We start from the raw sequence: 27,854 nt of genomic DNA, 5'->3' as shown, positions 1-27,854 counted from the left end.
GTAGTGATGGTATTCCCCCGTTGCTGTTACACGAAAATTCAGGATTACTAGCTGAATCAGATCGGGCAAAAGCTGAGACTTTTTCAGATTATTTTAGCGAAGTCTACTCTACGTTTATTGTAGCAAATACTTGTCCCACTCACACCGAGATACCAACCATTGAATCTGTACATGTGACTGAGGAAACTGTCCTTCCGTTGATAACTAACCTCAAACTTTGTAACATACCGGGCCCTGACGGGTTACATCCACGGCTGCTGTCATCTCTTGCGGACATTATTTCAAAACCGCTCGCGACACTCGTCAACATGTCTCTTTCACTCGCTTAACTCCCTAGAGATTGGAAAGACGCTAAAGTCAGTCCTATATTTAAGGATGGTCAGAGACAGATCCTATCTAACTACCGGCCTGTCAATCTAACGAGCATTGTCGTCAAGTTACTGGAAGAGATTATTCGGGTTAGGTTGCTAAGCTACATAGATCCACACAATGTGTTAGCTCCAGAACATGGATTTCGTAACAAGCGTTCATGCTTGACTAACTTTCTTAATGCGAGAGAGGATTGTACAGCAGCCTTAGATAAAGGTCTGTCTGTCGACGTGATATTCATAGAATTTAGCAAAGCATTTGACAAAGTTTCACACGTGGGTCTTATGCAGAAGCTCACGAGCTTCGGAATAATAGGTAATGTACGGGAGTGGATAGGTAACTTCTTATGTGACCTCAGACAGAGAGTGAGGGTTAACGGAACGCTATCCGATTGGAAGCCGGCCAAAAGTGGTGTACCCCAAGGCACCATCTTAGGCCCTCTGCTCTTCCTTCTCTACGTTAACCAGCTACCGCTGTTGCTTATGTCGTCGACATTATTGTTTGCGGATGACGTGAAAATCCTTATTACCGAAGACTGATTTGACCGCTTTTGCAAAGCTGACGAATTGTCGAGGTGACGCGCCAATCATTTAACGACGATTTGACCTTCAAGGGCTCAGTAACCTTTGTCAGTGGTCGGTCCCTTTGAATATTTGCCGATTCCGTTCCAGTGTATTTTCTGCTCATTTGTGTTTACTTTCCTATTGATGTAGATTTGTTACATGAACTGATGTGTTATCGGTGAATAGCCGTTTGAAAGATATTTCGTGTAAATGGCTACTAGTCCGCTGAAATCTCTAGTGGATACAACAAACAGGGATTATCCTTCAACCTTAAAGTTTTGCATGTGTTGTTCTGCCGCTTTTCTTTCAGAAACTAGTGAGTTGCTTTTGCGTAACTGTGATTGTTTAGTCACCTACCCACTCGATATACTTAAAACTCGCATTCAGGTTTATGGAGAACTACAGAACTCATCATACCCTGGAGTTATTAAAATTTGTTCCTCTGTCATAAGAAATGAAGGTCTGTTTAAACTTTGGCAAGGATTATCTCCAGCACTCTTCAGACACATAAGTAAGTGTTTAAAGTAAACTGCGTTGCCAATGTGTTAGGTATCAGACGTACAAATATATATACATATATATCTTCCATGCGTTCAAGAGCATAAAGACTTAGGAGTAATATTAAGTCATGATTTAAAAACAACTACGCATTGCAAACCAGCCGCTGTCAAAGGTTTTCGTGCGTTATGGTCACTTCACCGAGCGTTCAAATCTTTTGACGAGGAAACTTTTCGAATTTTATATCCAATATTTGTTAGACCAGATTTAGAGTACTGTATCCAAGCAGCTAGCCCGTGTCTGGTAAAGGATACTAACTACCTTGAGCGTGTCCAGTGTGTGGAAACGAAATTAGTGAAGGGTCTTTCTAGACTCCCTTACGATGAGCGTTTAAAACGCTTAAATCTTTTCCCCTTGTCGTATCATAGGACACGAGGTGACCTCATACTGGCATTTCGTATCTTTACTTATGATTTGGGTGTTAATATGTCCTATCTTTTTGCTCACTCCAGTACTAATAATCTCCGAGGTCATAGCAAGAAGGTTCATAAACCACGATCTAATAAACTTAAAGTGGGGTCTCGTTTTTCTCATCGAGTAGTCAATCATTGGAACGCCTTACCCGAACAAGTGGTATCAGCCCCATCAGTGAATACTTTCAAGGAAAAGCTGGACCTTCACTGGAAAGCAATGTGTCTGGATTAATACAGGTTCACCAACTTACTATCCTTATTACTGTAGACTGAATTTGTGTAGTAAGGACAGATGGCCTACGGCCTATGCTATTCCTTCTTTTAGTTTGCTTCTGTGAGTGTCAGGTCTTTTCCAAAATGAGTTAATTGAAGTTGCGGACACCACTGTTTCGGGTAACAGGTTCCAAGTATTGATGATTCGGTGTGAAAACCTGTATGCTACAGATGTTTTGTTCATTCTTTACTTTTAGACTCGCCTATTGTGTCTTCCGAGATGTCCCGATCTAGTGTGAAGTGAAAGAGAGGATAATTCAGGTCCAAAACCATTTCTTATTACCCTATACAACAAATTATGGTCACCTCTTAATCTAAGTTATGAGAGATTAAAGAAGTCTAGCTTTTGAAGCCGCACTTTATGTGGCAAACCCTTGAGTTCTGGAATTGCTTGTACCCTGAATTCATATTATAGGCTTGTATCTCGCTAAAATTGTGTATTCTGCAGTGAACATAGTAGTATCTAACTTGGTGAATGTCCATATTAAGGCACACATGGTTTTAAACCCCTTAACTGTGACTTCGCGTCAGTGGGCAGTGGTCTTAAGATGATGACTCACTGTCCCGGAGATCCTTGTGAAACCGAACCAACGGGGTACAGGCACTTTGTCTTGTTGATAGGCATAAGCCACTCTTTATACCAGTCAATCACAATATTTCAATCTGCCTCAAGGACGCATGCATCTGCGTCTCCGGTAATTTCTCGCCAGACTTTTACATCATCAGCGTATAGTAACGTTGGGGACAACTATACTTGGGAGTTCATTTACATTCATTATGAAAAGTAAAGACGACCTACCTCCGCATCTTTCTAAAGATGGTGGTGACTTTCTGGTTAAGGAAATGACTACACTGCTCACAAAGGTTTGGGAGCTAGAGAGTGTTTCAACATCATGGATTGAGTTAATAGTTCTCCCTATCTTTAAAAAGGGTCCATGTCGTTTCCGTACCAACTATTGGGGAATAATATTATTCTTGCATTGTTCCGTTGTACTATTTAAACTTGGATTAATTTTAATTTGGTTATTTATTCTCTGAAGAAGTGACTTACACTAAGCCACGAAACGTCAGAAAATCCAATTTTCTACTCATTGGGATATTACAAATATATATTTTTATTTATATTGGGGAATAAGTCTACTTTCGATTGCGCCCAAACTATTGGCTTCTGTCGTACTTCGTAGGCTGTTCAAAACCCGAGAAAGATTGACTCGCGAGGGGCAGGCTGGTTTTCGTTGTGGTCGAGGATGTATTGTCAGTCAGTCAGTAACAACGTAGAACTTCGTACGTACGTACATCAGTTCGAGTTGCCACACCACATACGCACAGAGATGCAGTTGTCGATTCAAATCCCGTAGTGGTAGATGTAATAAGAGTATAAACAGTAATCGGGAAGATTAGGGTTTGGAGATGTTATTTAAAGAGTATAATCCAGTGAAATAAATTTGGAAAGAGGAAAAAAGGGACATGAAGAATTCAGAAGATTAGAATTTAGGAGAACACAGAGAGTGGATGCACCTGCGCCATTGCAAACGATTTTGAGCCATGTCATTCAGGGTCTCTAATCATCGGTTGCTATCATCTCGCAGTCCCCAACCAGGTAGTCTACACCTACCAACATGACTCAGTCCACTTGTCAGTGACTTCATGGACTTGTGCCATGCTTTGGTTTGGCCGCCCCTAGCTTTCTTCCAACCTACTCCTATACCACTGAACATAGCACGTCGAGGCAGTCGGTCGTTGGGCACACGTAACACGTGTCCCAGCCACCTCAACTGATGAAGTTTCACTACTTCATCAATTGATTTGCTATCCTTACCTAGTACCCGTTTCCTAACAACTGTGTTACTTACTCAATGGTCCCAGGATATACGAGCAATGTTTCGAAGACACCTATGATCGAATACTAGTAGCCTACGAATATCCTCTACTCTTACCGGCCATGTTTCACTGCCATAAAGAAGGACGGAACGAACTGCTGCGCAGTAAACCCGTCCTTTGGTTGATAGACGGATATCTCGCCTACGCCATAAATGACGCAAGTTGGCAAGAGCTAGTCGAGCCTTCTGTATCCGTGCTGAGATTTCGTCACACACCAGACCACAAGGGCTGATGAGACTTCCAAGATAAATGAAGCGGTTGACACACTCAACTACTTCACTCACTATCACTAGTTCGAGTGTCGATGTAACCCAATCCTGAAGCAACATTTTGCATTTCGAGGGAGAGAATCGCATCCCGAACATGCTTGCATTGTTGCTTAGAGTGGTCAGAAGACTCTGCATTTTGTCAGCGTCTTCACCAAATAAAACTATGTCATCAGCATATTCTAAGTCAACAAGTGAACCTCCCGGTAGAAGTTCAACCCCTGGAAATTAAGATGAGGAGAGTGTTATCTCTAAAAGTACGTCGACGGAGAGTGGACAGCCCTGACGAACACCACTTGGGGTAATCAATTCTGATGACAGTTCGCCATAAACTCTCACTCTACCAGTTGTGTTCGAGTAGAGAGCCTTTATAAGGTTAATGTACTTCTTTGGTACTCCTTTCAGTGACAAACACTGCCATAGAACCTCACGATCAACAGAGTCGAATGCCGCCTTAAGGTCGAGAAATACTACCATTGTGGGGCGTCTGGACGTGTGTCTGTGTTCTAGAACCTGAAGTAGTGTGAATATCTGGTCTATACAACCACGTCCAGGTCGAAAACCAGCCTGATTTTCTCTAGTCTGTTCTTCACGAGCTTTGGTTAGGCGTCGAAGTATTATTGAAGCTAATATTTTAGACACTATATTAGTCAAACTGATTCCCCTGTGATTGCCACAAGAGGACTTTTGTCCTTTCTTATAGACTGGCACAATCAGTGATTGAGACCAGTCAGATGGGATTACGTCCAGTTCCCAAATTCTACCTAAGACCTCGGTTAATCTCATTGCTAATACTGGACCACCATCCTTAAAAATCTCAGGAGTAATCCTATCAGGGCCTGTTGCTCTCCCTCGCTTCAGCTTTGTGGCTTTTTCAACTTCGTAAAGGGACGGAGGACCTACCTTAATTTGCCATTCCGGTTGACTAGAGATCGTGGGAAACCGAAGTGTGGCTGAAGGCCAGTTGAACTGACCCCTAAAGTGTTCTGCCCATCGATCCAATCTCCTGGATTGAGAATGAATAATATGTCCATCTTTCTCTGAGATTGTTTCGCTAACGGTCGGGTTCCTAATTCCGATTTCCTTAACGAGTCTGAACAATTGTCTGCTATTACCTATTGCCGCTGCCTTTTCCATCTCTCTTGCTTTCGCTACCCACCACTGTTCGTGATCATTGCGTAGACTTTTTGTCAGCTTGCGCTTAAGCTGACTTTGATCTTCATTATGTTCAGAGCCAAGTGGAATGAGTTTCCGAGCATCTATCAGTGCGATAGATGCTGCTGAGATCCAGTGTTGCTCCCTAACCTTGTGGTTTACCTTACTAGCAGATATCACTGCTGTTTCCACAGCTTTTCGGATATCATTCCATGCTGCCTCAGGGTGGGCATCACCTATATGGCTGCCTAACTGTTTTTCTAGTTGTTCCTGAAATATACTCTTAGCTTGACTATCATTAAGTAGGCCCCTAAGAGGTTTCCTTGCAGCGTCTTTCCTACGTCCAGTAAGACGCAAGCAAATACGCGCTCGCACTAGAGCATGATCTGAATCTAGGCATGTGCTCCAGAATGAGCGACAGTCTTCTATCGAGCCCCTCCATCGGTGGCTGATAGCGATGTGATCTGTTTGGGTCCAACGTTGGGACGAATTAGGGGGTCGCCATGTTAAAAGATTATTTTCCTTATGCTTAAAGTTAGTATTTGCAAGGAACAGGCGGTTATCTGAGCATAGCTGCAACAAACGGTTGCCATTATCTGTTCTTTGAGCCACGACACCATAAGATCCACCTAGGTGTCTTTCCCTATCGCTTAGTTTACCTACTTGAGCATTAACGTCACCGGCCACTATTACTACATCCGAGCGCTTAGCTTTTCGAAGAAGGTCCGAAAGCTTTCTGTAAAACTCATCTTTTACATCATCTGAGCTGCAGTCAGTGGGAGAATAGGCAGAGACGACGAAGAGGCAACGACGAGTGTCCCTATCTTTTCGGATCCTCATTGTTCCATTCAGTCGGACAGCGCACAAACGACTGTCTACTGGGATGTATTGATCATATCTTCACCCTCTGCCATATGTTAACACCGTCATAATTATCACAAGCCAAAAACCGTAGTGTTTCTTGACAACAGGGCTTCCTTCGATTCGTTAGACAGGACTGTTCTCTGGGATTTTCTATTGAAGAAGGGTGTGCCTGAGAAGTTTATTAACATTTTAAAGGTTCTATATAAAAACACCTCAGGCAGAGTGAGGGCATACAACCACCTCTCTTCATTGTTCCATCCGAGCAGTGGGGTTAGGCAGGGTTGCCCAATCTCACCATTCCTCTTCAGTTTTGCCGTCGATGACATTCTGCAAACAGCTCTGATGGATGTAAGTAATGGCGGTTTTGGTCTGTTGTCTGGAGACCGGCAGGACCCTGATCCTGCACTCACCCTGAGTAGCGAGCAGATAGAAGTAGTCGAGAAGTTCGTGTATCTAGGTAGCTGCATAAGTGCTGGTGGTGGAGTGAGTGATGAGATCAATACACGTATAGTGAAAGCCAGAGCGGCTTATGCCAGTGTGGGCCCTCTTTGGCGCCTCTGTGATGTTAGTCTGGTTGTAAAAGGTCTGATCTATAACGCGTCGGTGAGAGCAGTTTTCCTCTATGCCTGTGAAACCTGGACTTTTTGAATTGAGGATGTTAGACAACTCTCTGTGTTCGATCGTCGTTTCCTCCAAAAGATTGCGGCAGTACTTTTAACACCAGCTGATATGATAAAAACACGAATGATGAATCAACGTATAACAGCATCGTCGTCAATAAATGGAAGCGGTCTATTATATGCCGGAGTGATTGATTGTTTTCGTAAAACTGTTAAAAATGAGGGATTCTCAGCTTTGTACAAAGGTTTCTTTTTGATATGGGCTCGCATGGTAAGACGTTTTATTTTTATCGAATTTTTCTGATGAATAAAGGAAGTAATTTTCACAGTTACTCACTGTCTCATTTAATGGTTGATAAATACAAATAATATAATAATATAATATATATAATATAATATGATATAATAATATATACTTACGCCTTTCGAGTTGCTATTAATCGTTGTCATGTCTGTTTCCAATTCCCGACGCATTGTGTTGTTTGGTCTTCCTTTTCTCCATTCCCCTTCATGATTCGAAGTTGGCACTTGCCTCATGTTGCAACTTGATGATTTCCTCAATGTCTATCCTACCCACTTCCAACGTCTTTTCCTAATTTCCTCCTGAGCTAGAACCTGGTTTATTCTCTCCCATAGTTGAACTGTCTTTACGTGCGTATTAAAGATTGGGACTTTAATATTGGTTGGCAGTTGTTTTAAGTTCCATATATTCAGCTGTAGGAATGCAGTCCTTGTTTTTCCAATCCTTGCCTTTACGTCTGCATCAGATCCTTGTTAATCGATGATGCTCCCCATGTACGTTATACAATCCACCTCTTCCATAGTTTCTCCACTAAGTGTGATTGGGTTGGTATTCTCTGTGTTGCATTCGAGGATGTTGTTTTTTACTTTGTGTGTGTTGAGGCGTACTGATTCAGAGGCTATTGCTACTATACTGTTTGTGTTGACCTGCATCTGTTGATGCATATGCGGTGGAAGGGCAAATCGTCTAGTTGCATCCAAGCCGTCCATTTTATTTCGTGCTTCCCCTGAGATTTGATGGTCTTCATAATCCAGTCAACCAACATAAGAAACAGAAGGGAGAGAGTGTGTAAACAGCCTTGTCTGACAGCTGTCCTCCACGCACGACTTTGCACTGAAGTTCGTCGTATGAATTCCTCAAGATGTTGACAATTTTCTCAGCTACTTGCTCCACAATGTTAAAGAAGGTTCCATAAGTTTCTCCTATCCACACTGTCAAATGCTTTCTTATAATCGAGGAAGTGAACTCCGTTCAATTGGTTGCTCAACGATGATCTGTGCTGTCGCAATTTGATCTGTGGATGACCGATCCTTACGGAATCCGATCTGTTGATCTCGATATTGGGCGTCTACTGAGTCTTTCATCCGGTTCAGCAACACTCGTTTGGAAACGTTTCGTGGTAGTGACAGTAGTGTGATGCCTCTAGAGTTCTCGCATGTGCTCAGACCTCTCTTTGGTATCTTGACGAGAATTCCTTCTTTCCACTCTGTCGGCACTTGTTCTTCCTCCGTAATCTTTCTAAATAGAGAGTAGAGCATGTTTGCAGTTACTTCTGTGTCTGACTTTAGTGCTTCGGCTGGTATATTGTCAGGTCGTGCTGCTTTCCCACTCTTCATTTGTCTGATGACCGACCATCCTGCTTCTTCGTTCGTTAGTGGAGTGACATCTATAGGAAGTTCTATGTGTGCTACTTCGATGTCCGATGAATTCAATGGAGCTGGTCTATTGAAGAGTTCCTCAATGTGTTCTGCTCATCTGTTCCTTTGTCCTTGAATTTCGGTGATTGGCTTACCTTCTTCGTCCTTGACTAGTCTCTCTGGTTTACAATATTTCCCTTCCAGTTTGTCTGTTGTGTCGTATTGTTGTTTCATATTTCCTTCTCTTACAGCTTTTTCCTTTATCCTTGCTAGGTAGGTCTTCCACGTATTTCTGCTTGTCGGTTCTAATGCTCTTCTTCACTTACTTGTTTGCTTCTGTGTATTCAGCTTGTGCCTTGACTTTCTCTGTTCTTGTCCGACTGTTGTTAATTGTCCCTACGTTGTAGCTGACTGACTGACATTGATTGTGATTCCTTCTTTGTTTTGAAGGATGCTTTGATGATCCTGAGTCCATGAGATTCCCATCTTATGAGTGCTTTGCATGCTTCTTTGGCCAGTATCAGAGCAACTCCCTGAGTGTGTAGAGCATTTTCCTCTTCGTGACCAGAGTGCAGCAACCTCTCTCTCGAACCCATCAGTCAATCAGTCAGCTACAACGTAGGACCAGGCACATATATGCATCGGTCCAAGTTGCCATACCTCATTAACACCGGACTCATAAAAGTAGTTAATTCAGGGGTGGTAATATATAAAAGAAAGATTGCAATAAGGATATAGTACAGGGAGAAAGAAATAGTTCGTAGAAAGAAAGATATGAAGTGATTTTAATCTCACTGTTTAAGAGAAAACAGAGAGTGTATACACCTACGCTATTGTGATCGATTCTGAGCCATGTCACCAAGAGTCTCCAACCATTGGTTACGATAGTCACGCGGACCCCACCCAAGTAGTCTGCATCTACCAACATGGCTGAGAATAGAAGTTAGTGACTTCAAGGACTGATGCCACATTTTGGTTTGGCCGCCCTAACTTTCTTCCAACCATCTCCAACACCGGTTAGCATTGCACATCGTGGTAATCAGTGTTCGGGCATACGTAACAAGTGGTCTAACCATCTCAGTCGATGAAGATTCACAACCTCATCAACTGATTTACCATCATTCCCCAATACCCTGCATCTAACCTCACTATTACTTATCCGGTGATCCCAGCTGACGCCAGCAATATTTCTGAGGCATCTGTGGTCAAATACTAGTAGCTTACGAGTATCTTCTACTCTTAATGGCCATGTTTCGCTGCCAATCATGTTCTGTCCAGCTTGGATCCAGTGGGTGTCACTGATTCTGAGCAACGTCAAGTTGTATCTCCTCATTTCTGTTGCTATTTGACTGGTCTTTCAGGTCTCTCTAATTGTCTAAACATTTCGTGTACCTATATTAATTGTTTGTGTTGTTGTTAGAAGGGGCGTCGGCCTCATGTGTTCCGCCGAAGAATCTGGACTTTCATCACTAGGCGTGACAATTGTTCTGAATGGAGATCCTTCTACTCCCAGTGCATAGTTGAAGATGTCTAATTTATTTGATCTGGCTGGCGTTTTTATGGAGATTGTTTTTTATGGGATTTAGTTGCTGACCCCATGCCCAACCCTCCTTTACTCGGTCTTGAGAACTGCAGTAGCCGTGAAAGTGCTGCAAGCGGAGTTATTTTATGATATCTTGCAGCATTATGTAATGAATTTTGTATCTCTATCCTTTACATCTTGGTTGATTTCTTGAAAACGTCGCAATTTGTGGCTTTCGTCGTTTTCAGAGATAACTCAGAACATAGCCGATATCGCTATAATGAAAGTTAATTTTGGAGTCCAGGACTCTCGTTTTGCCCCATTTTGGGCTCGTCAGCCGGATGTACCTACATCATAGAGTTGATGTTCACTTCGGCACTCCAACCCAATTCCGTTCTCTTCAAACGCAACCGCGTTATCCAATAAGTTACTGAGTCCAGATTGCCACTGATCGATTGCAGCCCTAAACATCAATGGAAAGATTCAAATAATTAATAGGAAAATAAATTAAAGCCAATGGCAGTTATGCTATAGTATTGTTTTACATTCTTAAAAATAAAACTCACTTAGCTGTAACAATTCTTGGTTGTATTAACGAATGGACTGTTTCATCGATTGCATACTGCTCCTATTCACTTATTTTAATTCATTTATTCTCTTCTCGTTGTACTCGTCCTTCATCGCTTCACGATTTCATTTCCTTATTTGTGCGGCGCACAGACTGGGTAAGGTGGTATACAAGAGTCTGTCTGTACACCTAGCTCAGATCACACGTTAGGCAAACTTAAGGCGTTTGTATTTTAATGGCCCGGTATCTGACTCCAATTTGATCGTATGAATGATTGTTGTCGAAATGTATACGTTGTCTCTCCTCGTATATAATCATCGACTTAAATCGCGTTAGTCAATAACGGAATTAAATAAGTCAAATAACGAGAATGGACTTTTGGCGGGTAAGCGAACTCCCATTTAGTCAAGCGTTCATCAGTATTTATAGTCACACAAAAATAAGTTACAGACATGTGATGAATAGGATAAGAAATGTACACGCACATATGCGATCATATGAAAACAGTCAAGATTGATAAGCGGCTAATTAACAAGGTCAAAATGTGACTCAAGTAGAATGAATAGATAGGGCTGTCCGAAAGCTGGAATAAGGTATATGGGCTTAACATAGTAACCGACTTACTTACTTACTCCTGTTGCTCCTCGTGAAGGAGCATAGGCCGCTCACCAGCATTCTCCATCCAACCCTGTCCTGGGCAATCCTTTCTAGCTCCTTCCAGTTGTTATTAATCTTTTTCATATCTGCTTCTATTTCCCGACGTAATGTGTTCTTTGGCCTTCCACTTTTCCGCTTCCCTTCACGATTCCAAGTTAGGACTTGCCTCGTTATGCAGTTTGATGATTTGCGTAATGTATGTCCTATCCATTTCCATCGTCTTTTCCTAATTTCCTCTTCAGCTGGAAGCTGGTTTGTTCTCTCCCACAGAAGGCTGTTGCTGATGGTATCCGGCCAATGGATGTTGAGTATCTTGCATAGACAACCATTTATAAATACTTATACCTTCTTGATGGTGGTTGTTGCAGTTCCCCAAGTTTCAACTCCGCACAGCAGAACTGCCTTGACGTTCGTATCGAAGATTCTCACTTTGATATTGGTTGAAAGTTGTTTTGAGTTCCATATGTTCTTCAATTGTAGGAATGCTGTCCTTGCTTTGCCAATCTTCGCCTTTACGTCTGCATCTGAACCTCCTTGTTCATCGACGATGCTTTCCAGATATGTGAAGGATTCTACATCTTCCAGAGTTTCGCCATCAAGTGTGATTGGATTGCTGTTCTCCGCTTTGAATTTGAGGACCTTGGTTTTCCCCTTGTGTATGCTGAGGCCTACTGATGCAGAGACTGCTGCTACACTGGCTGTTTTTATCTGCATTTGTTCGTGTGTATGCGATAAGAGGGCTAGGTCATCTGCGAAGTCCAAATCGTCTAATTGATTCTGAGCTGTCCATTGCTATTCCATGTTTTCTCTCAGATGTCGAGTTCTTCATGATCCAGTCCGATGAACATTTAAGTGGCTTAATGCTACACTAGAAGTGGCTTCGACATCATTCGCTTCAGAAGCCTCATTACTCTAAAAAACGTACCATCGTGAGATCCTTTTCTCCGTCTTGTAGTTGCAAATTCAGCTTTTTCCCAGCTGCCTTTTTTATACCATCAGCGATACAAATACACCTGATCTTTTTAGTTCATGTGCACTTCTCATTTTTAGATCTATTATTTGTAGATTTATGTACCACTTTAAGTAACAGTTTGATTTACTCTCGAGTCTGTCAACTGTTTCCTTTGTCTATAAACTTTTAGGAGAATGACTCATGTGATCTCTTGGGGTTTTATTTCATTAAGTAGATCTTTAAATAGGCCCGCGTTATTCCTAAAACAACATGCAGGCTCGACTCTGTTGAATATAACCGACTTTTCGCAATGATCAAATTTTCGTTTTTCAACTACAGTTAAGGGAACCTAGTTTTCCTTTATGATACCAGGCTGTTTCTTTTTCTATTTTTCACTTGTATCCATCCAATTTCAGATACTGTTGGTTTATTGATGTGTTGGGTCTATGAGACCTATTGTTTGTGATTTTCTCTGATACAGATAGGCTTGACTTGCCAACTGGGTTTGCTATGTCTCCTGCCTGTTGTTGTTGTTAAGACAACGAAGCACTAAAGAAGCACGTTTAAAGTTAGCTTTCTTAGGGTTTTGTTTTTGCCAAACCTCTGAAATCAGCCTTTTATCTACTCGACCTTGAAGAGACAGTCAGCATCGAACTTTCTTAAAACGATTGTCCATCGATTTGTGTATCGACGGGTTAAATATCGTTTTATTCCTCCCCATGGCCGAAAATGTTACTTTCGATTTTTAGCCACTTTCACCATTGTAATAGCTTTTGATGACAAACCGATTACATCCGAGCAACAATACTTCCACAACCATACGCAGCCGAAAATACTACACCTTTTAAAGACTCGTGGTACCACTCTTTGCACTCATCGTACCTGCATTCGTCTCTCCACCGGGTATCAGTTACAGGTTTTTTTTAAACTATTCTACTAAATGGAATGAGTACAGATGAAAACTAGTGAAAACGATATTTCTTTTAATATTTTAACCGAAATTAGAGTTAAAACAATAGTCTTGATAAGTAAACGATCAGACTTAAAGATTTACACAACAAGGAAATATAACATTGTCTTTCTCTAAAAGCAAGGAAAATAAAATTTGTAATTGCCAGTAATCGAGGTGTGCACTTTGATGGAGACTTCTAGTCTAACAGCACAAAAACGACTGTTGATAAGGATCCAGTTGGTTACTCTGGCGCGACAGTAACCCTAGCCAAACGGAACCCTAATATCTCAGGGTCCCCAGATAAAAGCACACACAAAACAAGCTTTTAGGAACTGTATATGGATAGCGAATTTGTAGTCCCTCGCTAGAGTTTTGAATACGGGTCTGCGAACTTCAGCAAGCCTGGATGTCAGGGCTTTCCAAAGACAAGTAAACCTATCTGTTGACCGTTCCGCATTAATGTGCGAACGTTGGAGGTCAGTTTGAACGGGGCATATGGGCCAAGGAAAGCTGAATCAGACTTTGTATTCGTTGTTAGCGTTTCGATACCCGATCATTCAGAGGCTTGATATCAACTAGACAGGACAGTACTTCCGATATAAACGAGCTACTGAGTGAGTTGGAAAATAAGGGTAAATATCGAATAAAAAGTACATGCCGTTTAAGGGTAAATATTCGATTACTGAGAATATATAATATGCTTTTTGTGTGACCTAATATGTCTGACCTTGTATAATTTGTATTTTGACCATGATCTGCGAAATTCCTGATATACTCATAACAGAGCGTTCTCAGCATACCGATTACTTTAAAATCCGTAGGTATGAATCACTTTCTACTACACTTGGAAGTCTTATTGACTACCATTTTTGCAATTCATCTGTTGCAATATCAGAAGTTATTTAACATACTAATTTTTTATCTTCGAGGGTTTTGTTTCGTTTTTTACATGGTATATTATTTTCTCATAGTTTATACAGGAGCAAGGATGCCAATCTATGAAATTATTCGCCAAGATATTTTCCATTTACCTCCTGCAAGTCATTTCACTGTAAAATCAACTAAGAATTCTTTCTCAGGTTTGTATTTCTAAATCATGATCTATTTGCCATAGATAAGTCACATGTTATGCCAAAACAGAAACTATCTGCCATGGAAAAAACGAACACTGAACTAATTTATGAGAATAATTCGAAATTTGTTATTCAAGCAGCTTTTACTGGGGTAATAGCTGGATCTTTTGCTCAGTTCTTAGCAAGTCCCATTGATCTAATTAAGGTAAATCATAAAATTTGTTCTTTTTTTGACGAACATTTTATTGATCACATGGTGTGTTTGATGTTGTATTTAGTTTGCTTTTTACAAATAAAAAAGATTTTAGATTTTATGGTATAGATATGAGTATATGATCATACAGCTTCACGACATTCATCATATTCAGATTCAAAATATACTTTTACAAGCAAACGAACTAATCTCAAAGTCCATTGAAAAGTGTTTCGGTTTAATTCCTCACATTTTTATTATTTTATTATCATTATTAGTGACTATTAAATATTATATTTTTGGTAAAATATAAAATTCTCATCATAAAGTATTTCAACAAGTTTCCTTTTCTTATTTCTTGATCGATCTTTACGATAAATATTGAATGGTTGTCAGGTAAATGTTAGCAGTCCATGAATCGACATTGGAATAATGTATATTCTTTTCGATGCATATTACCAGCAACCACAATATCTTTGATTAGGCTCTTTTGTAAGTTGTACAACGAAATGTAGTAATCGTTTTACAAACGCACCTGAATAGATTATGAGACTAATAGGAATAATGATGTGTTAAAACAAACAAGCAAAAGATAAGTTGTTGAAATATCCAGATGGCAGGAATAGGTGGCTCTGTGGTGTGTGCTACTTATATAGATATAAGTAGTATATGATGTTAGTCGTGAACAGAATATCTGGCAGCAGAGAGAAAAGAGGATCGAACAGTAAAGAATGGAAACAGGATGCAATTTGTCTGAAAATGCAAGAACAATGAAGTGTGAGTCAAACACATTCGATTGTCCCCACCCGTGTTCTTGTTCACTAAAGCCCAAATATTTAAGCAGGTCTAAATGCAGTGATATCAACTAAAAAACGAAACAGGATCAAAAAGGAGAATTACTGAGGATTAATAAAATGTTAAGCATGAGAAAAACCACAATGTAAATCAATAATTATGTCTGGGTTTTCGTACTCATCTTCGAAACGTATTTTATTTGTGATGAATGTATAAGTCTATAGAAAGATAGATCGATGTTCATCTATAAATTTACCTACTCTTGTTATGAATTCTCTTTTTATTTAAGACCCAGTTACTCATTGCTTAGTACTCTTAGCTACTACTTCACTCGACAAGTTCTCAAGTCAGAACATAGTTGAAGAGAGACATAATTATATTCCAAATAAGATGGTTGGGTGCAAGTAAGAATCGTAATAAGAAAAACGTTAATATATTTATAATTTTCACATTAGATTCTAGAGTCTTCCCCAAGTAGTCGCTAGCTTTGGTTAGTTAAGAAATAGCTAGTCAAAGTGCCCTAATACAATCGTGCACGGAACATGCTTTAATCCAATCTATATCCTGCTAACATTCACGGGGCAGGTTTTGTTGTTCGCACAAAGTGATCACTTTCATTGTCGAAAACCTTGTGTCGGTCGTTTATAGTACTTTTCATCAACGCATTATTGTTTAAATTTAGATTGGTAAATCTTTGTTAGGAAATATCTAAAATTCATCATTTATCAAAAATTGTAATTTTAATAAAACGAAGAAGTTATTTAAAAATAGTAATTTTATTGTTTCATTCAGGTTCGGTTGCAAACAGAACGCAGATGGATGTCAGAACAACATCTGAATAATTACAAACCTTCTAAGCCAACTGAATTGCCTACTGGTCATCAGTAAGTAAGTTTCACAGGTTCAGCTTGAATTGTGATGGCTTTCATGAGATTAAGCACATTAGAATTCGATAACTAGGAGCTTCCCTTTATCACTAGATTGCTTGATTTCAATGTTTTAAGGCAAACGTTTGCTGTCATATTTTCGTATCATATTTATTATCTTCAATGTTATCATCAAGCTATTCAGGTCACGACTGATCGTTTGGTCAATGATATTTACAACTAACTAAATATTGAATAATGTTTGTATGTGTTGCGATTTGTGATGTGCGAGTACTAATAGTGATACCCAATCTTCCTATACAACGAGCCCAACCATGCTATTTGAGTGAAAGACTGACATTTGAAGAGGAGTCTATTGACCAAACCGTGCATGTCTCATCCCTTGGCAATAAAAACTGTTTCTTAGCTAATACCATGCAGTTATCATCTGACCAATTTCTCGTTGGCCCAATGTACCCGTCTGGTCCCTTAATTCTAGCCGCCCCAAACTGCAAAACTGGATGACACGGGTTCGAATTTCATAGGGAGCATCAGTCCCCTCAAGATTGCAGGTACGCTTGCATGGTTTCCTACCTGTGTATCTCAGACTACGTCACACCGCAACATATTACACGGGATTTAGGGTTACTTAGACCGGTGACCACATTACAAGCTGATGAATTGAATTGTGGTCAGCACTGAAGGACTTGAAAAACGTGACATTGATCACTATTCCGTGATCAATCAGTTACATTTTAATCAGTTTGATTTGTGCTATGAACAACTGATTTCTTATTGAGTCTTTACATTTTTTTGACCGTGAACCTGCTAATTCAATAATTCCGTACAGTAAAAGAAAGTTCCCGATCGTTGCTGCTACCTTGACGTGATGGTCGGGTTTGACTATCGTGATGAACCAATCGATCTATCCTGGCTTGAACAATCGTTCCTCAAGATCCTATCATGCCAGAGAGGTCGGTTGAAGAGCGGTAAGACCAAAAGCGGTAAACCCAAGGTCAGAGGGTGAAGTCGTACTGCCGACTGTACAGAGGTGTGATAGTTGTAAGGTGTTTCCTCTAGACAACCAGCATAACGGCGTTGCTGCATTCCCACAAAGAAAGGGTAGGATTAGAAAAAGTCGACCTTAAAAATACACACCTCACCTCATCCCGTGGATATCCGTCTCCGGTGGTAAGGTCTCAACAAGTACGAAGCGGAGCTAACACAAAAGTCATGTATGACCAGCCTCAAGAAGTTGTCCCTTGGGCACTGCAGTCACTCTCTCAGGTCACTAAGACCACCTCTAATCCAATTTTTTTTTCAGGTACCTCCAGAAGAACTCTTCTACAGTGTGGGCAACCGGGAAGTGATGACTACCCTCATACCTCTAACAGCACTCAAGATCACTGTATTCATAATCGATCTCCCTCTTCAATTCCTATTATTCCTCCCACATCAACTTTCAACGCTAAACTTCCTCTTTTGGCTTACTTCTCAAGTGTCACCATAGCCAACGATACTAGTGCTCAAAATATTGTCTCGGGTCTACTGAAACCTCGCTCCAAACTACACATTGGAACCTTCAACGTACGAACCCTATGTCCAATCGGCCAACAGGCCTCCTTGGCTAAAACTCTAGAATCTCGTCAGTCAGTCAGTCAGTAACAACGTAGAACTTCGTACGTACGTACATCAGTTCGAATTATCGTACCACATTAGCACAGAGATGCAGTTGTCTATTCAAATCCCATAGTGGTGGAGGTAGTAAAGAGTATAAGCAGTAATCGGGAAGATTTGGGTTTGGAGATGTTATTTAAAGAGTATAATACAGTGAAATAAATTTGGGAAGAGAAAAAGAAAGACAAGTAGGAATCAGGAGATTAGAAGTTGGAAGAACACAAAGAGTGTATGCACCTGCGCCATTGCAAACGATTTTGAGCCATGTCATTCAAGGTCTCTAACCATCGGTTGCTATCATCTCGCGGTCCCCAACCAGGTAGTCTACACCTACCAACATGACTCAGTCCACTTATCAGTGACTTCATGGACTTGTGCCATGTTTTGGTCTGGCCGCCCCTAGCTTTCTTCCAACCTACTCCTACACCACTGAACATCGCACGTCAAGGCAGTCGGTGGTTGGGCATAAGTAACAATCTCGTACCATTGATGTATGCCGAGTCTCCGAAACACGTATGCGGGATCCTAGTGTGGTCATTCACTTGACCTCACTGACATGACCTGACCAAAATGGGAAGCCGAAGAGATATACTCCTCGTGTATTCGGCGACCCGATGGCTAGTTCTCGCGGACTGGCAGGTGTAGGCATTGGATTAAGTACGAGGGCAGAACAAGCAATGTTAGAATGGATCTTCATCAACAGTCTTCTATGTGCTGTTCGGCTGAACGTCTTCGTAATAACTCGGAAGGATAGGGACACACGTCGTTGCCTTTTCGTCGTTTCTGCCTACGCTTCCACTGACTGTAGCCTGGATGATGTGAAAGATGAATTTTATAGAAAGCTTTCTGAGCTTCTTCAGAAAGCTGAACACTTAGACATAGTATTTGTAGCAGGTTACTTTAATACCCATGTATGTAACCTAAACCAAACAGTAAGAGATTTAGGTGGGTATTTTAGTATTCTGGCTCAGTGAACAGATAATGGTGATCGTCTGCTGCAACTGTGCTCAATCGTTTATTTTTAGCAAACATTGATCTAAAGCATAAGGAGAGACATCGTCTAACATGGTGACCCCCTGCACCAAACCAACGGTGGACTCAAATAGGCCATATTGCCATCAGTCATCGTTGGGGAGGCTCGATAGAAGACTGTCGCTCATTCTGGAGTACCTGCTTGGACTCCGACCACGCCCTGATACGGGTACGCATCTGCTTGCGCCTCACTGGACGCAAAAGAGCCACAGTAAAAAAACCCATTAAAATTGAATTGAGTAGCGAGAAAACCAAAAGCAGGTTCCAGGAACAACTGACGTCACAATTAGGTAGTTCTGAAAACGAGGTTGACCCAGATGTTGCTTGGAAAGCTATACAAACTGCTGTGGAAACAGCAGTGACATATCAGTGATTTAAACCACAGGGTTACAAAGAACCAATGGATTTCCTCTAGGTTTATTGCACTGATGGATTCCCGTAAACTCATCCCATCAGGCTCTGAACACGATGAAGAGTGACAACAAATCAGATCTAGGTTAAGCAAAAGTCTAAGGAACGACCGTGAGCAGTGGTGGGCAACGAAAGCAAAAGAGATGGAAAAGGCGGCGTCTGTAGGTAACATCAGACAGCTTTACAGATTAATAAAAGAAACTGGAATTAAGAAGTCAAGTGTAGGTGAGACGCTCTCGGGAAAAGCCGACACTTATCTGCTCTCAGCCCAGAGCTTTGGAACGATGAGCAGAACACTTTAGAGAGCAGTTTAGCTGGCCTTCAGCTACTCTACAACTAACCACCATTCTTAAACAGTTTGAATGGAACATTGAAGTTCAAAAAGCTATAACTAATCTGAAATGAGGAAGGGCAGTTGGTCCAGATGGATTGGCTCCAGAGGTCTTTAAGGATTGTGGTCCAGTTTTGGCGATTAGGTTGAATAATGTTTTTAAACCCAAATATGGGAGTTGGACGTAATCCCATCTGACTGTTTGCAGTCACTGATTGTTCCAATATATAAGAAGGGGTCAAAATCATCCTGCGTTAACCAAAGAGGGATTAGTTTGACTAATATAGCATCTAAAGTGCTAGCCTCAATAATTATCGGGCGTCTAAGACTCGTGCGCTGTAGTGTGTACTTCGCTTCTGTTGTTTTTCCCACAAGACAGAATCAAGCAACTGTCTTTTATACTTTCCCAGCTGTTATTTTACGGAATATTTAGTTAATTCTATTACATTATTGTATAAATAATCAATTTAATCAGGAATATTTTCATTTGTTCTAATTTCAGACGCTTAAGTTTTACACGTACAGCTAAACAAATTATTTCCGAGGGTGGAATTATTGGATTGTGGCGTGGAGGATTACCTAGTGTTCAACGTGCAGCTCTTGTGAATATGGGTGAACTTACCACTTACGACACATCAAAGCGTTGGTTTGCCGTGCGTTTTCAATTAGAAGTGAGTTGTGTTGAAGATCCATTTATATTTTTTTATTTGTTTAGGAGAATATATTTGAAGTCTTCATCTGTTAGACAGTTTAATAGATATTGTACTCTAATTTGTGGTTCATCAACGATGGACAGTTTTGCACTCTTTTACAATACAAAGAAGAACCTTCGTGTATCAACACATGCATTCAGTCAGTCCTAATCATCGTAAATCCTGGCACATGGTTTAAGTTGACATCATATCAACACAACGTGATGAAATTATCAAGTAGAAGTTCAAGTGTTATGGAAAATTGTTAGACACATAGATGTGAGAGAAAAAAGTTGTGGAATAATGAGGTATAAAACTCAGAACTTAAGAGAGAGCCGGAGGTGAATGCATGTACGCCTTCGTAACCGATTTTTATCCATGTTACCCAATATTAATCATTGGTCTCGATACTCACATAAACCTCAACCAGATAGCCTACACCAACCATCTTAGTTTAATCCACTAGTCGGTAATCTCATTAATTGATGTTATATTTGAGTTTTACCACCCCCTAGCTTTTTTCCAAACTACTCCTACACCAGGAAATATCCAAATTAATTGGCGATATTAAAACGCTCTAATTAGTATGTAAAATGCATTGAGTTATAAAGTATTTACGACACAAATATTAACACTTTTGTATTAGTCGTTTGAATCTTCCCGTTGACTTTTAGGATTGTAATTGATCAGTCTCTTATTGGTATATGCGCATCGTGCGCAGATTGCATTGATACTGCTAACGAGTCCCAAATAAGACGAAGTGTGTCTTGGATTCCACTGCTGGCAATCATCCTTCAATACAAATATTAAGATTTCTGATTTATATCTAATTATTAATAATCTTGAATTCAATTTTACTGAAAACTCCAAAGTGAACAGCTTTGTATTTCAAATTATTTTATTCTATTCTTAAACATATAATCGAAACAGGCCATAAGACTGATCTTAACTCGGCTTTTGTGGTGTTGTATAAAAGTGTAAAAGAGCGTATACTAAGGTTTATTGAAACCTTAGACATACGAAAATTCAAACCTCCTTTGTGTATTCAAAACAGTTTGCTCTCCTTAGACCTGCCCTGGTAATATTGGCTTATTATCCAGAGTGATTAAGTTTCAAATTGTGTTCACATTATTATTATTATTACTGATGTTATTATCCTTATCTCCTCTTACCCCATTTCCAGTCTAGTTGACCTTTTATTTTTTTAGATATAAATGTTCTTAACAGTCTTCAGTCTTCAGTAATAAGGATAGTAGGTTGGTAAACCTGTATTAATCCAGACACATTGCTTTCCAGTGAAGGTCCAGCTTTTCCTTGAAAGTATTCACTGATGGGGCTGATACCACTTGTTCGGGTAAGGCGTTCCAATGATTGACTACTCGATGAGAAAAACGAGACCCCACTTTAAGTTTATTAGATCGTGGTTTATGAACCTTCTTGCTATGACCTCGGAGATTATTAGTGCTGGAGTGAGCAAAAAGATAGGACATATTAACACCCAAATCATAAGTAAAGATACGAAATGCCAGTATGAGGTCACCTCGTGTCCTATGATACGACAAGGGGAAAAGATTTAAGCGTTTTAAACGCTCATCGTAAGGGAGTCTAGAAAGACCCTTCACTAATTTCGTTCCCACACGCTGGACACGCTCAAGGGAGTCAGTATCCTTTACCAGACACGGGCTAGCTGCTTGGATACAGTACTCTAAATCTGGTCTAACAAATATTGGATATAAAATTCGAAAAGTTTCCTCGTCAAAAGATTTGAACGCTCGGCGAAGTGACCATAACGTACGAAAACCTTTGACAGCGGCTGCTTTGCAATGCGTAGTTGTTTTTAAATCATGACTTAATACTACTCCTAAGTTTTTATGCTCTTGAACGCATGGAAGAGGTTTACCCTCAATAGTGTAACGGTAACTATTACCGTGACCGATGTGCATTAGTACACTCTTCCTAGCATTGATTTCTAAGCCCCACATACACAGTTATATAATATACCCTTGTGGGCCAGGGTAAATTTACATTGGTTTTCAGGAGAACCAGACACCATCCGGACTTTCACGTAAAAACCCAAACAGGTACATTTGTGATGAGATTGTTGCGCTAATATATCACAAAGTTCTGATAATCTTCATCTTATTACATTATCGAAATTTATCAAAGTGACTAATTGCTTTATATTTTATATTAATTAAAAGTTGTGCTACACATAAATGATAACGAACAAATAAAATTGCTTATGAGAAAAGAGCCACTCGTTTGTTTACTACTTCTCAGTGTTACTGATATCACGTATTACTGTTATGTCCCATAATAAATATAATCTAGGCCTAAAATTATAACTCATAAGCCTAGAAGAGACCAGTGTAAATGGAATTATGTGTTGAATTGTTATTTTTTGTATGTAGGATGGTACGCTACTTCATGTTTGTGCATCGATTACGTCTGGTTTTGTTGCGGCAGTACTTGGGACACCAGCTGATATGATAAAAACACGAATGATGAATCAACGTACAACAGCATCGTCGTCAATAAATGGAAGCGGTCTATTATATGCCGGAGTGATTGATTGTTTTCGTAAAACTGTTAAAAATGAGGGATTCTCTGCTTTGTACAAAGGTTTCTTTTTGATATGGGCTCGCATGGTAAGACGTTTTATTTTTATCGAATTTTTCTGATGATTAAAGGAAGTAATTTTCACAGTTACTCACTGTTTCATTTAATGGTTGATAAATACAAATAATATAATAAGATTCACATACTCACACCTTTCGAGTTGCTATGATTCGTTTTCATATCTGCTTCCAATTCCCGATGCAGTGTGTTGTTTGGCGTTCCTTTTCACCATTTCCCTTCATGATTCGAAGTTGGCACTTGCCTCATGTTGCAACTTGATGATTTCCTCAATGTCTATCCTATCCACTTCCAACGTCTTTTCCTATTTTCCTCCTTCTTGTTTTTATTTCTTGAATCTTGTGTAGGTTTTCTGTAAAGATCCATTCCTTATGATGATACTTGTTGCTGCCTCCTGGCACATCCTGACACGTTGAAGTTAGCGTTTCTTTGATCCGTTCCCCGTTGTCCTCCATCGTGGTTTCTTCTTTCAGTAGATCCTGTAGGGGTTGGAAGCTGTTGTTGAGAGCCATCTTGAATTGGCTGAGTTTGTCAGTGTCTCGAAAAAAAGCTGTATTGAAATTGTGTAATGATGTTTCCCCTGTTTTCCAGTTCTTTTTTAGCTTCAGTTTCATCTTGGCAACCACTATGTAGATGGTGATCTGAAGCTATGTCGGCTTCTCTCCTGGTTCTCACGTATCCGATTGACCTTGTTAATTTTCTACTGATGCAAATATGATCGATGTGGTTCTGTGTAGTGTGACCCGGTGAGGTATACCCATGTAGCTTTATGTATGCGTTTGTGTGGGAATATTGTGTTGCCTGTAACCAATTTGCTGGACACACAGATTTGTATGTATATATATATATATATCTATTTTCGTTCCTTTCTCCTAGTCCATGTCGTTCCATGATATCTTGATACGAGGTGTTGTTCATTCCGACTTTGGCGTTGAGGTCTCCCATCAGGATGGTCAGGTCCCTTCCTTAGCACTTCGCTATGATTGATTGCATCTTCTCGTAGAACTGATTTTTATCGTCGTCTTTGCTGTCGTTGGTGGTTACATAGCATTTGGTCACATTGATTTTGATTCTCTCTTTTTTTTAAGGATGCTTTGATGATCCTGAGTCCATGAGATTCCCATCCTATGAGTGCTTTGCATGTTTCTTTGACCAGTATCAGAACAACTCCATGAGTATGTAGAGCATTTCCCTCTTCGCGACCAGAGTACAGCAGCATCTCTCCCGAATCCGTCATGTTCTGTTCAGCTTGGATTCAGTGGGTGTCACTGATTCTGAGCAGCGTCAAGTTGTATCTCCTCCTTTGTGTTGCTATTTGACTGGTCTTTCAGGTCTCCCACGTTGTCTAAACATTTCGTGAGGCATCGGCCTCATGTGTTCCGCCGAAGAATCTGGACTTTCATCACTAGGCGTGACAATTGTTTTGAATGAAGATCCTTCAACTCCCAGTGCATAGTTGAAGATGTCTAATTTATTTGATCTGGTTGGCATTTTTATGGAGATTGTTTTTTATGGGATTTGGTTGCTGACCCCATGCCCAACCCTCCTTTACTCGGTCTTGAGAACGGCAGTAGCCGTAGAAGAGCTATATGCGGAGTTAATGATGAATACAACTTATTTGAAACTGTTCGGTTGCTTTAGTGGGAATATTTCGGTGCAGCCATGCACATACTTTTGTACACTCGACTTTAAAGTGAATTTTTTATTGTGTATGATCATGATTGTAACTAGTAGTAGTAATAGTGTAGTGAATAGAACACGGGTGGGGACAATCGGATTGTATTTAGTACAAAATTACAGAGTTACTCGGTATAATAGAAAAACCATATATTAAATCGTTAGTTTGCAAAATATCAATCCGTCATAGCAAACCGGACTCTTCCTGTTGCAATCATCAATCCATTGTCTCATGCATTCATGCGTTTTCTTACAAATTGCATTGTGTTCCCGCTCTTCCTTTCTTGATCTTCCCCCATCTTCTGCTGCCAGACATTTTGTTTTTAACTCGCGTCATATACTACTTACATCACTATAAGTAGCACGCACCACAATAGTACTAAACTGTAAAAACTGTAATAGATTATGGAATGAATTTCAGACTTCCTACTCGAAATTCGAAGATTGAATTCTTTCAACACATTATGTCTTGAGAGAATTTCTATTTTTATCAATGAACGGATTTTTCACATAACTATACTTGATCATGTATGTGTTGATTTGTTAATTCAGTTTCTTAAATAGGAAAGTCTTTTTTTTCAGGGCTGAATTAATATTTAGTCATTGTAGCACTGTGTATTACTACTACGCGCTTAAATGATTTATTCTAACTTGCGGATAAACAAATTATTCTTGTCTTTTAGATTATTATATCACATATTTTCACCTGTCAACTGCTGATGTATCGCCTTGATCCTTTTTTATACATGTATGAGCGATTGTATGTATGCTTTTGCGTAATTGCTTATATCTCATGCTTATAAAATTCTGGGTCAGTATTATTATGTAATTCGCTGTATTACCGAATAACAATAAAGCATTGAAGTTCGGTAATACATTCTCTCCATTTTTTATCGCTTGTCTACCGTTCAACATTTACATGCCTGAAGTACAAGTATCCTTAGTACAATTTGTACTCAACTTTTATCATCATTTATGAGTGTTAAGATTAGGTGCTAGATTTAAGAGTGTTAGGGTTAGATCATGTAATCAGTGTTTGAGAATACTTCGTGCATTATTTGCCGACTCTGGGACTGGTTGGAAGAAGCGGAGAGGTGGTCAGTGCATGACATGGTGTCGTGGCATGAAAGAAAGCTGCAAAGGACTGGCTTCTGTTGTTCCTTCACGACTCCCTGGTTGGGGTCTGAGAGATGGTGCTACACAGTGGCTAGAGACGTTATCAGATATGGCTCAGAATAGAAGCCAGTGGCGATCCTGCTGTAACCTTCTTTTACTTTCTTCATAAAAAGTGGTTGTGTCTCCCTTACCTGAAAGATTTCTTCCGATTGTACCTTTGAGTTCCCTGATTACTAGCACATTACCTTACACCAATCTCTTCGTTATCGTTCTCTTTTTTTTTACGCTCCTTACCTTTTTTTCTCTTCGAATTCTCATTGTTTTGTGTGGCGCATATATATTGGCGCTCTCTTGTACCAATATTTATGTGTTCAAATAAATAAATAAATAAAAATGATAGAAAAACAATCGACCTCGTCCTGGATCAGTTCATACACTCTTAGATAAAATCTGCATATAAACGTATTTCTGTTAACTTAACTTATGCACCATGTCAAATCCACTATGTGGTTGCATGCAAGTTATTCTTACCAATTTTAAGCACTTTAGATACTAATTATAAGATACATGTGTGATGCATACTACTTATGCTGGCAGATATAAGTAGTATGTAGCACCAGTCGGAAATGGAACCGCTGGTAAAAGAAGATCGCGATGAAGAGAACATGAAAGAAATCTGAGAGCGATTGTAACGACAACAGAGTTAGAGGCATAATCGCGTGTCTAAAGGTCAACGCAAAGATGTGCGAATAATGTATTCAGTGTATGATTTTTATATATATATAGATATAGGTATATTGTACATTGTTCTAATCCTGTTTCTTATTACAATTTTAATTCCTAATTTTTTTTATTTCTAATTTAATTTACAGGCACCTTGGTCTTTAACATTCTGGGTAACCTATGAAAAAATACGTTGTCTAGCTGGAGTTGATGGCTTTTAATTGTTAATTAATAGAATTTTAAGCAATATAGTTTATTTCAGATTGTTCTCTCTGCTATTGGTTCATAATGGTATTAAGTAGTATTAGTAGTAGTAGTATTAGTAGTGGTAGATTAATGGGAGATACCCTTTAAAAAAAACAGTATTGAACAAACATTCTATGTAAAATTTAATTCTAAATTGTCTTTCATTTGAATTTGAACTTAGTTGTAAAGAAAATTTCTATTTTGATTATGATTATTATCATTCATGTAAACTACCTATTCAACTACTCGTTTTGCAATAAAATTAATGTTTCTGTGTTATTATTATTATCATCATCGTTACTATGTTTCATCACTGAATTCCGTGATATGGTCGAGGATTAAGAGAGTTCATTCTTTCTCTTAAAGTGCCTTCACATATTCACATGTTTGTAGTTTTTGTTAAGAAAGTTCTAATTACATGGGCTTCAGTATCTTGAAGGAACAAATGGCATATGAACCAATCGTTGGTCACCAATTACCATGAGACTGCATCACCTAACATTACTCCACTACCTTGTGGATTAGATCTTTAAGTCGAAGGCTCTGGGTGTGACCTAAGGAAACCACCTGCTTTGGTTTGGGCACCCGGGAAGTATCCTAGCCCTCACATAAATCTAATGATTTATGTAGTGCATATCTATTTGATGCCTTCTTGTATCAATGTTTATATGCTTCAATAAATAAAAATAACTACCTTCCCTTTACGGACTTACTTCTGCAAAGTAGATAAACAAAAAAAATGAATACACATACATAAATAGTAGTTGCGTGACATAGTGAATGTAACAAATGAAATAGTTTATTAATAGTGATAGTCAACTTTCAATTGTCAACAGAATAAATTCTGTTAGATTTCTTCATGTTTCATTAAATAGCTTCACCTTCAAATAAAAAACTCTATACTGTTTTGAATAATTCCAATAAATATTAAAGTACATATTTTGTCTTATTACTTCAATACAACCTCATCTTTAGAATCGAATCTTCTCGATATTAACTTTTCACTGTATAAGATAGACTTACAGTTACTTAGAGAAAGTAATTTATTAGTCACTTGATAGAATATTTCGTCAAGTTCAAAGTTTTGTTAACAATTCGAAATGATCAAACTGC

At 39.5% G+C, this 27,854-nt stretch overlaps 1 protein-coding gene across 3 annotated transcripts; it reads left to right on the top strand.

The window, feature by feature from the left end:
• The first annotated feature begins 840 nt into the window (after positions 1–840).
• Positions 841–27,677, top strand: MS3_00002476 (uncharacterized protein). 3 transcript variants are annotated; one of them, XM_051210077.1, is made up of 9 exons: positions 841–1,041; positions 1,083–1,248; positions 1,282–1,443; positions 14,244–14,351; positions 14,387–14,550; positions 16,126–16,217; positions 20,153–20,321; positions 22,754–22,990; positions 26,645–27,677. In XM_051210077.1, the coding sequence occupies exons 2-9, from the start codon at positions 1,143–1,145 to the stop codon at positions 26,714–26,716; spliced, it is 1,110 nt and encodes a 369-aa protein (XP_051075570.1). In that variant the 5' UTR covers positions 841–1,041; positions 1,083–1,142; the 3' UTR covers positions 26,717–27,677. The 3 variants fall into 3 exon arrangements, with proteins under 3 accessions (XP_051075570.1, XP_051075569.1, XP_051075571.1); XM_051210076.1 differs by having other exon boundaries at positions 841–1,039; positions 16,105–16,217; positions 22,754–27,677; XM_051210078.1 differs by having other exon boundaries at positions 841–1,248; positions 16,126–16,221.
• Positions 27,678–27,854: the final 177 nt, after the last annotated feature.

The sequence above is a fragment of the Schistosoma haematobium genome, chromosome 1, assembly GCF_000699445.3.
Source record: "Schistosoma haematobium chromosome 1, whole genome shotgun sequence".
In the NCBI taxonomy this organism is placed as follows: Eukaryota; Metazoa; Platyhelminthes; class Trematoda; order Strigeidida; family Schistosomatidae; genus Schistosoma; species Schistosoma haematobium.
Note: the sequence above shows the minus strand (reverse complement) of the source record. Positions and strands in the feature narration are given on the sequence as shown.